Source organism: Streptopelia decaocto (assembly GCF_964273445.1).
Source record: "Streptopelia decaocto genome assembly, chromosome: 1".
In the NCBI taxonomy this organism is placed as follows: Eukaryota; Metazoa; Chordata; class Aves; order Columbiformes; family Columbidae; genus Streptopelia; species Streptopelia decaocto.
This window is the reverse complement of record NC_138663.1, coordinates 15,295,587-15,306,611: the sequence shown is the minus strand read 5'-3', so window position 1 is coordinate 15,306,611 and position 11,025 is coordinate 15,295,587. Positions and strand designations below refer to the sequence as shown.

The following is an 11,025-nucleotide window of genomic DNA, read 5'->3' as shown; positions in this document are numbered from 1 at the left end:
TGTACCTTTCTGCAGGCAGCAGTGCTCACATCAGCAACTGTTGTCCTGCCCCTCTGACCACTGCTGCAACCCTTGAGTGGGCGCTAATTGCTGTTCTTTTTTCTTGAGTCTAGATTAATTCCATATTCTGCTTCAATGTTGTCTCACAACAGTTTGAACCAGCAAAAAGTGGTGACAAAATGTCTTAAATGTGTGGCAGGGAGGAGAGGCAGGATGGAGACGGGACCACATAAAGCTCACACCACCACTGTTGAGTGGTATCTGTTGAACCATAAATTTCCATCATCAGTGCTCTTGCTGGGGCTGTACAGCTGCAGGAATGATGCTGCCTGGGGAGCCAGTAAGGCTGCTTACATGAAGCCAAGTCCTTCACCAGTGGCATTTATGTTTGGTTTCATAGGTGAGAGCTGGAGCAATACGTTTATACTGTAACTCCTTACTCAAATTAGGTATGAGTACAAAAATTTTCACAGTAGTGCTATTTTCTATCCTTACCTCACAAGAGAAATAAATGAAAAATGTCACAGTCCTAGAATTAAATGAAAAGGATGTATGGTTATGTACAGTACGATGAACACCTCGGTATTATCTGCAAGGAGCGGGACCTGTGAGTTCAGAGAGCTGCTGCACTGCAGCTTAAAACACCAAAACAAGAAAAATATCTACTTGTAAACAGACGAAGCCTGTACTCAAGCAGAGATTAGGTAGTATTTGGACAACAAAATGGCTGTGGTTGTGGTTATAGGTGATCCACAGCAGCGCAGCTGGAAGAAGTCGGGGGGAGGGGGAGCCCCGACACCGCAGCCCGGGGCCGCCTTCGGGCCGCGCTGGGGTGCGGGGGCCGCGCAACAGTTACCGAAAGCGCGTCCCAGGGACTTACTGCGGGGCGCTGCGAGGCGCGGGGCGCGCAACCCCGAGGCGCGCAACGCCAGCGGCTGCCTTCCCGGCGAGGCTCTTCGGCCGCCGGCCCCGCTCCGCTCCGCGGCGGCTGCGCCGGGCCGGACCGGACGGGGTCGGGCTGGGCCGAGCTGAGCCGAGGCGGGCCGGACCGGGCCGGGCCGAGCCGAGCCGGGCGGCGGCGCTGCGCGGGGCGCGGAGGGGCAGCGCGGGGCCGCCGCGGGCCCGGCGACCCCCTCGGGGCGGGCGGCAGGCCCGGCTGCCGGCGGCGTCGCGGGGCGCGGCGCGCAGGCGCGGGGGGCGCGGGCATGCGCGCTGGGCGGCGGGGAGCCCGATCTGATAGGGAGCAGGGGCTGACACTACCCCCGTGTGGGCGGCGGAACGTCCCGAGGATGACGTGCGGCGTTCTCGAATCCCGTGTCTCGCTCGCTCGCTCGCCGCCGCCGAAGGAAACGGGAAAAGCAACAAGGAGGCAGGAGCAGGCGCGGCGCCATGGCGGCCCTGGAGCGGCCCGTGCCCAGTCCCGAGGCGTTCCTGGGCCAGCCCTGGGCCGCCTGGGTGCGGGAGGCCGCCCCCCCGCACGCGCACGGCGCCGCCCCCCCGCACAGTAAGGGCAGGGACCGGCCGGCGGCTCGGCACGCCGCTCCCCTCCCCCGGAGCGCACGCACGGCGGCGGGGCCAGGGGCCGGGGGCCCGGCCGGGCCGCCCCCCCCGCCCCGCTCCTCCCGGGGCCGCGCCGCGCGGCGGGAGGTGCCGCCCCCCCGGGCGCTCAGCTGACGCGCCGAGCCCCCGGTGCCATGTGTGCGGGAGGCGCTGGCGCACGCCGCGCCGTGCTGCTGCCCCGCGGCGCGGGCTCCGCCGCTGGGCCGGCGAGCGGTGGGGGAAGGGGGCGAGGGGGAGGATGCGCGGCGCGGAGGGGCCGGAGGATGCTGCGGCGGGGGCTGGAGGGGGCTGCCGCGGGGGCCCGGCGGTTCCGCTCCCTGGCAGATGCCCCGACCATTGTGCTTTCGCTGTTGCAAATAGAAACACTGCTCACCTCCTCACCTCTCCTCCTCCCCCCGCCAAACAATAAATGCACACCTCTGGGCCCACGGCGCTTCCTGACTCTGCTTCTCTTCTGCAGGTGTAGATCTAGAAGAGACTGGAAAGGAGGGTGGAAAAAGCAGGGAGGTTATGAGGCTTAATAAAGAAGGTAAGTGGATAGTGCTGGCACACCTCTCTACCTGTCTGTCTCTTGGTGGCTGTGGATGACTGTGGTTTGGCCTTGACAGGTTAGTCTCATAGCATGTGGATCTCTCTGCTCTGTAGAATGTTTCAGGGTTGGATACACGCAGATGACTGTCACTGTGTCAACTTCTTTTGAAGTACGAGTATAACAGGTGTATGCGTGTGACTGACAGACATGGTGAAAGATAAGGCAATTTTAAGTCAAAAGACAACTACACGTCAGTGGCCATATTGGATTTTTTTCAAGGACCCCGTCCCTTGGTGCAACATTTCACTTGCTTCTGCGTGAAGATAAGCACAGAAACCTGCGCATCGGCTTCGCATGTTATATTGTCATTGGTGACTGTGGTGAAAAACATTTTCACTCATGGACAGAAATGGTCTGTTATGATCTTTGCGTTCATTCACTTCAGGTCAAGTCACATTTTATTCTTTCATTCTCACTACTGAGCGTGACTTACAGTCACCTGAGCAGCCAACGTCTAATATTATCGTACGTTAGGCTAAGCCGTGCATGTTATGCAAAACTAAATATAATATGCCATTTTGGCCACAAGGTTTTCTGGTACCATAAGTATGAACAGGCAAGTTCCAGGCTAATGGTTTTTGCTGGTATGCCATGCCCGACACAGTTCTGTCAGTTGTGAGAGGAGAAACTTTAGTGGTGAGCGTAGGCAAACCAAATTGACATATTTTGTTTGTGACATGCGTCGTTAACATCCTGCTGGGATAACACCTAAAGCAGCTAGTGAAATGGTTTGGGACATATTTTCAAGTAGCTTCCTGTTTGTTTCTCTTCTGTCAAGAAACTGATATACATATACAACCTTTCTGTCATGAGAAGTATTTCTTATGAAGTCAGTTCGTACTGAACAATCCCATGATAGTGAAACTTTGGTGTGACTTACTGATGTGACAGAAATTTTGCTATTACCTGTAATGTCATAATATATATTCTGAAATTATGTTAAGTTTCTCATTATATTATAGTTGTCGTTACACGTGCATTTAATTTTGAGCATCTTGGCAGCTTAAAGGAATCTTATGTTTTCTAAACAAGGTCTTGAAAAAGAATGAATTAAGCAGTAACGTAGATTTGTGTGATAAACTATAAAACTGCATGGAGTACACATTAAATAAAATTACTTAAAATAACATAAAACCTCTCTTTTGAAAGACCTTTATAGAGATGCCAAGCTTGATTGTGTTCCTGTCTGGATTCGTACGTGCCTGAACCTCTCTATTTTGCCAGCCCAAAAATAAGTTAGAGGCAGAACTGGGATTTTCATATAGTATATTTATAGGTAAAAGGTTCAAGGCTCAAACAGTTTGTACATCTAACAGTAATATTGAGTGTACATTTGATTCAAAAGTAAACAAACAAAAATCTTGCTACAGGAACTTGGCCTTCATAAGGAGCTTAATTTGTTGAGATTAAATGTTTTGCACCTAGAAGTCCTTGAACACAAATTCTTATTATAAGCTTACTTGAGACGTAAAGATTGAAGCGCATCCCTACTCCTTAGTCATACCTAATGTGCACATTGTTTCCTAGAATGATTCAGTTTAGATTATCAGCTCTAGTCTCTCATTGTTTATTTCTGGGGGTGATTAGAGACTCTTGTCAAAGAAGCTCTATTTAAACTCACTGTCCAGAAAAATTATTTCCAAAGTGTAATGTCATTGCTGACACTATGACAGTGACAGGTGTGAAGCACTTAGTAGCCCTTATACTACTTAGATTGTAACACACTTCAAAAGCAGAAAACCGGCTTGTATTTAGAAAATAAAAAGCTTTAGGAATTTTATTACTTCCAAGTAGTAGCTTGCTTTGGATCACTTAGAAATAACTTTCACGAAGTTTGAATACATTAGTATGTGTTGAAATGTTTCTACTTTACTCACTTAAGCAGTCTGTTAATACAGGTGTTTTCACCACACCCATCCGATAATGGGTGTCTGAACACCCACGGTAAGTCTTCCTTGACTCTTACTATCATTATTAATAAAAGTGGAGAAAAATTTGAAGGGTCAGATGGGTGTGCAGAAAACATTGTTCACGTACTTGCAGAAATGCTTGTGTGTTTATTCTGATGTTGCACACATCTGTTGTGTGACATGTTGGCTTTTTTGTTTGCTTTGTTCATAGGCAGGGGTTGTGGTCGTGTTGGGTCTTAATACCAAACCCAACTCATTTTTCTTTGCAATCTTATCTATTTGAGTAGGCCTTCTTATGGCATTTGTGGTGCCAGGAGATTTTAAGTGGTGTCTTAGAAAACTCAGACTTTATGGGTATAAGGTAACTGGGGGTGATGGATGGACAGGATCTGGTTTCATAAAGATAGTGTAAAATCTGATCTTGCTGCATTTATGTCTTCTAATATTTGTCTGCATTTTGTCAGCTTTAGTCGACACAACTAGATTTATGTCGCCATTCCCTTTTAAGCAGTTAAGGAAGGAGCCTTTTTAGACTAGTGAAACTGTATAGAGAACATGGTGGGAGAAAGGGTGGGAAGGCGGTGGTCTCCTGCAGACCATGCCAAGGTGATTCACTTTGGTTTTGTAGAAAAAAATATCAGATGTCAAAAAATGCTTCTGGCTAGCTTCATCACTGCATCTGTGCCTCCTTTATGGTTGTATACTGTATGTGTTTAGAGTGATGGGCTGCTCTTCTTCCACCTCTTGACCCAGATGGGGACCTGGGAGGCATCCTTCCCTGGTGATAGTGAGGAGGAACACTTCCAAATCTCCACCTGCCTAAGTGGTCAATACTTGTTAGCACATCCCTGGGAAAACAGGTCGCGTTCTGGCTATGCTGTTAATTTCTGTAATGTGAGAGATGCACCAAGGCCACGTGCCCCCTGTGCCCCTTCTTTAGGGCAGAATAAAGACATAGAAATATTGCTCACTGCTTTCCTTTATTCGAGAGTGCATCTCTAGGTGGCACAGAGGGAGAGAAATTTCCTGAACGTTTGTTCAGTTTTGTAGATGGAATTGCTTTTTGCATGCTAATACTTACTTTATGTTTTTCTTTAGCAAATGCAGTATGTCCATGGTGGACTTTAACTGGCATTTAGGTTTGGGGAGAAGGGATTACGATGTTGCAAGTGTTCACAGAAAATGAAAAATTTTATGCATAAATGTTTGTGCCAGAAAACTTATCTGCTTATCTAATCAGGAAGCAGAAACTGTATTGTGTAACTTATCTGACAAATCGCTACCAACCAACCAGCTTGGCTAAAAGAGGGGTTATCAGAATTGGAGCAGCTTTTAGAATTTATATTGAATTGTTATAAGTTGAATGGCATATTTGAAGTGTTGAAGATTGTCTTGTAGATAGCACGCGTGGTAAAAGGAGTCTATATCTATTTGACAATTTGTGTCCTGTAAAAAGTCACAGTAACTGTACGCCTGAGATACATACAGTAATCTTTTATTATCAGTCATAACCTGTGACTGATTTTAGAGTAATTTTGGAGGCATATGTTTTACTTTATACAACGTTTAAGAAAATAGTAGAAGAATGAGGATTTTGTTGTCTTACATGCAGAATTCTTAATAATCAGTTTAGCAAATGTGCAAGCATTAAGTGCTAGGAATATTTCTAGGTAGGCACAGGCTGTAAAGGAGCAAAAGATATCCCGTACATCTTCGTGAACTACAGCAGGGTTAAATATGACCTGTGGGATTTAGATCTAAATCTGGGTACTTGGTGTCATAGTCAACTCCAGTTTCTCAGTTCAGTGGGTTTGTATTATTGAGGTTTTAGTCTCATGGTGTGTGTGTTTTGTCTTAGATAATCTTTTCACAAACTATACTGACTCATTATTGTTTAACGTTAAGGGTGTTGCATAAAAACTTTGTTTTTTCTGATGTTGTGTTAAAATTTGAGATTTTCTATCCTTATTGTGCAGCCCCAAATTTGATCATTTTACTTAATGATTAGGCATGCAAATTGGAGTCTTAAATCTATTGGATAGTTGTTTACAATGTATTTTTCCTGTTTTGACTTTCCACATAAATATGTGATGGAAAGCTTTTTGGTAAATTGGCAACACCAGAACAAAATTAAAGGGATACTGATTAGTTCTACTTTCAGTATTTCTTTATTCCTAAGAAAAATATCTTGATGATTTTGTCATTCTTCGTGGAAAAATAAGACATTGAGGAGGTTGGGAGATGGTAGGAACACTTCTGTAGGAAAAAAGAGCGTGTAATGTACAACATTCTGCTTTATGAAAAGCAGGAGGAAGAGAACTAAAATTATTTATGAGTAGATTGTGAAAGAAGAGAAGATGACAAAAACAGCTGGTTAATGTAAGCATAGGGATTGGAGTTGATCTTTTTTCTTTAACTATTATTTATTTTTTGCTTACTAGTGGTTTGCCGATGCTGCTGTTTGTCTCTTTTAAAAACACACCAAACAAAATCTTCAGAATGAAACATTCTTGTTTTTCTTAGCTGCCTTCATCTTTCACCTTTTTGTGGTGGTTGGGAATGTTGGAATGGGCTGAGAGGGAAAGAAAATTATAACAACATTTTAAACACATACCCCAAAAGAAAGAGGTGAGGTTATTGAATCTAGACCACCTTAGTTGGCGATTTGGGGTTGGCTTTGGTTTTGTGGTGGGCAAAAGAGAAGGGTGAATGTTGTATAATTTTGTTTCTGTTCCCTGTAAACTAATAAGGTCTTCCAGAGATTCTGGTTCTTAAACAGACATAATAGTCAGGTGGTGCTTGATGAGTGAAAGCACAGAATTGGCAGGGTACAAAACTCTGGCTGTTGTCAAGAGAAGACTTCTTACCTTTTTTATCTTTATGCTGGGAATAAGAATAGTGAGCAAAGGTCTCCATCCATGAGGGTTTTCTATAGGATGAGAAATGACAGTGGGATTGAATTCTGGTGTGCATTCTGATGTTCAAATGCCTGGTTTGGTATATATCTGATTCCTGGCGTTTTTTTAATTGTTTTTGGTTTTTTTTCCATGGACAGCTTCTGCAGGAGGGTGGTGTGTCTCCTGGTTGTGGCTGTCACCTCATTTAGTGTGTCTCAAGGAATAGTGACAGAGGAAGAATGAAACATTATGTATGATAGTGCCCAGAAATTTAGTCAGAATTGTAGTTTATCCTCATAGTTACACAGTTATTTTCTGAAATCTGTCCTTTAGTTCCTCAACCCACACACTGGATAAAAAGAGTGGAGTAATGGTAATGCTCTCTGATCAGTCATTCTGTGTTTTGAATCAGGATTTTGATGTTTTTGACTATGTATCTGAAACTCTTGTTCTATAAATGACTTCTTTAAAAATTCTGGTTTTGTTAGCTGGCACATATCTTGATGGTAATCAGGTGATATTTCTCCCAGTGTTTGTGCAACAGGTATTCTGAAGATGTTAGTTTGCCTGTAGTTTAAGGTAGCTCTTTTGAATACTGATGGGGAAACCATGTGTGGTTTACTGTCAACTGACAGTACTGTCACTAAAGATCTGTCTCTGACATTCCTTCTACTTGTTGTAATTTATTACAGGATTTGAGAAAGAGAAAAATGATGTGTTTACTAGAGTGTAGCCCAAGCCCTGTTGTCACCACAGAAAATGAAATGACTTCTTGTATCTAATTTTGACTGAGATATAAAAAACATGCATCTTTTCTTGTTGAGCTGCCTCTGTGTGTGGTTAATAGTTTATAGACGAAATATAGGTTTCCATGTATAAAAATAGACTACACAAGAGTTGAACCATTTCCACTGTGAAATGGAGTAATTTCCTTGAAATGGGCCTTTTGTTCCTAGTTAATTAAAAATTAGGACATTATCAGATTCTGTTTTACCTTTGAGGCAAATAATGTTAGCCATTTATCCAAGGCTGAGGTGTATGAGATGGAAGCAGTGGAAAATCCTATAGAAAACATGACTCAAATCACATTTTGTTAAAGTTGTGGATCACAGGAGTCCTGCAGGCAGAAAGCATAAGTTTCTGGTAGTCCCAGTGAAAGTTTAGAGTTATAACACTGCATATATTATTATGAAATATCGCCTTCAGTAAAAATAGTATAGAGTATTTCTTAAGGAGTTAACTCCAACATAGGGCTATATGAGTGCCTTGACAGCTTGTTATTAAGAGGAATTTTGGACTAACCAGCAAGAAAGATTTTCAGTTTATATGGGCATGGATTAAGTTACTGGATCTCTCTATCTGCTACATTCAACTTGGTGCTGAAGTTTTTCAGCTTGTGCTTGAAAAATCTGATTCAGGACTTAATAGTGCAAGATGCCAGGTGAAGCTGGTGTCTTCAGGTAGTTTATATGCCAAAAACCTGTGGTGAATGCTGTCGTGATGCAGTAAAGGGCGTCTGACAGAGGTCTCTCAGCAAGCCTATAGCAAGAAGCCTTTGATTATTTTCCTGGATGAGAAAGACATGCTGTGTGGGTAAAAATGATCCTTTCTTTTTTGTTGTAGTGCAGTGCAGCTGTCTAAGGTAACTCAGATTGGAGATGGAATCCAGCACTGTTACTTAGGACCGATGTGGGGCAGAGGAAAACCAACAACTGCGTGCATCGTTTCTCTCTTTTTTGTGTGTGTCCCTTTCTGTGGTTGAATGTTGATTAATTTAAAGTATTGGTTTTGTCGTAACTTGTTTTATAGCTTATTAAAAGTTATGCTTGAAAGCCACTGATGTTGCTGATGAAGTGGGCTTTCTGATTGCTCTTGTATTCAATAGAAACAGAGATGCGTTCCTGACTTCTGGAATGTTGTGTTCATTATTCAAAAACTTCCTTTCATGATTCTCTTAAGTTATATTAATATAATACAGCCCTTAAGCGCAACACATCTTCCTATTTGTGTGTGTTCTTGACAGCAATTAATATTTGGTCTTTCCACTTTTTGGTTTCTGTGTGCATGTATTTATAAAATGTGTGGTGTTTGGCAAAAAGTGTTTTCCCAGACCAGGAAGAGCATCAGCCAGAAGTAGCAAAGAATTCAAAGACGAAAGTTCTAAGTTCTGCACAACCACTGGTACCAATGTACGTCTAGTACAGTTTCACTTAATCCCCAGGCGCCTCCTGGATCCTCTGCAAAACGGAAGCAGTTGTATTGTGACAGAGCCACGCACAGTACCCAGGGGGCTGGTGCTTGCTTCCCTTTCCGTTCCCTTGGAGCAGGTGTTCAGCAGAAGGGACTGTAGGGTGACGGATGGACTAACATCAAGATGTAAGAATGACTGGCAAAGGGCAAGAGTTCATGGGGTTTGATTCTGTGTGGTGGTCTTTCCTGTGCTCTTTTCTTTGTTTTGTTTAGTTTATATTATTTTTTTCTGATATACAGAGTTTGATGTTTTCTGTCCAGTCATTCTTTCTCTTCCTACTGCAGGGGGCTAGACGTAGGGAGCAGGCAGAGACTGGGGAGTTGAAGTTATATTTGGATTGAACACTGCTGTATGTCATATAAATATTGGTTGTTGACAAGTTTGTTGGATCAAAAGTCTTTTCTCTACCAAGACAAAACAGGATGGACTGGCTGTCTCTAGTGGCAGAATAAGGTGACTTCAGCTTGTCATTGTTCTGAGCTAAAATGGTCATAATGGAAGCAGAGATTTACAGACTAGTAAATCATTGTGTGTGTTCATCTTTGTATCTCTGATAGGTATTCTATCCTCAGGTGGCCTTTAGGCTGGCCACTGGTGATTGTCCAGATTAGGTAGATTATCAGGTGGTAGTTAGTGTATCCAGTTATTTTTTTAAGCTGCTCTTAGTTCGGTCTCATTGAGACAGGATGCTACTGATGATTTAAATCTGAAAAGTTTGTTGGACTCATGTCACTACAACAATCACTGAGAGAACCAAAACCTTGTTTGTTGGTGCTGATTATGGAGACAGTCAGAGGACAGTGATCTGGATGAATATAAGTAATTCATCTCTTACTGCAATGGTTAGAGAGGCAGTATTATTATTTGCATGAACCTAATGCCTAGCAGCCCCATCAGAGAGTGGATGCTACTGTGCAAGGTACCGGAGCAGGGAGGAAGGGTGTGTACGTGTGCGTGTTGTGAAGTCATTGTGCCGCAGAGAACTGATTTTTTAATACATGACAAGACAGAAGTTTTAATGTTGACAAACAGAAGCGCTTAGTTGCTCAACACAATAGGTGGTGGACTTTAGCCTAAGCTGAAGTGGCTTTCTGAGAACTGTGGTAAGGAAAGCTTTAAGGTGGCGTTGGGAGGGCAGGGAAGTAGTTTTGCAAGAGCTTATTTGGAAGGTATTCGTACTCAACTGTGGAAGTTGGCCTGAATGAAAATACGAACTGGTTGTTGAAAGCTTAGTAAACGCATACTGACACCATGAGCCAATGAGAAATGTGAGCAAATGGTGTGACAGCAAGTAGGATGTGGACAGTATAGTTTAGGTAAGACAGAGGAGCCTATAAGGCAAAGATGAGTCGTTTCCAGTGTTTAAAGTTGGAATGGAGGATTGTGCATAGAAGGATGCAGAGAGAATAAGGATATATCAGTATGACAATATAGAAGAAATAACTTTTGCAACAGTGTGAAAAAGCAGGGTAATGTTTGTCAAGACGAAAAAGAAGAAAATTTTAATAACTAATGTGAGGTGAAGGCCCAGACAAACCATTAGCTCTGATGTTTAGAGAAGACATTGTCCTAAGGATGCAAGACAGGAAGAATCATATAGATATAAAACTAGCCTGAATGAACAGATCAAGAGAGAAGTCCATGTCAAAGATAACATAGTATTTCATATCCGAATGATAGACAAGATGATAATGCTGTCCACAGCAATCAAGGAAGGAGGTGGAGAAAAGAAGGTGGGAGAGGTGAGATCTAAGTTCTGTTCTAGCTGTATTGAGCTGAAGCTGACAGCTGCTCAGTGACAAGAAGTGTCAGAAA

At 43.5% G+C, this 11,025-nt stretch overlaps 1 protein-coding gene across 3 annotated transcripts in view; it reads left to right on the top strand.

The window, feature by feature from the left end:
• The first annotated feature begins 1,288 nt into the window (after positions 1-1,288).
• The window catches only part of ATXN7L1 (ataxin 7 like 1), a 115,514-nt gene continuing 105,777 nt past the window's right edge, over positions 1,289-11,025 (top strand). For all 3 annotated transcript variants that reach the window (XM_082068768.1, XM_082068761.1, XM_082068767.1), the window contains exons 1-2: positions 1,289-1,504; positions 2,021-2,089. In XM_082068768.1, the coding sequence (XP_081924894.1) occupies positions 1,390-1,504; positions 2,021-2,089 (184 nt within the window). In that variant the 5' untranslated portion in view covers positions 1,289-1,389. The remainder of the gene's footprint in view (positions 1,505-2,020; positions 2,090-11,025) is intronic.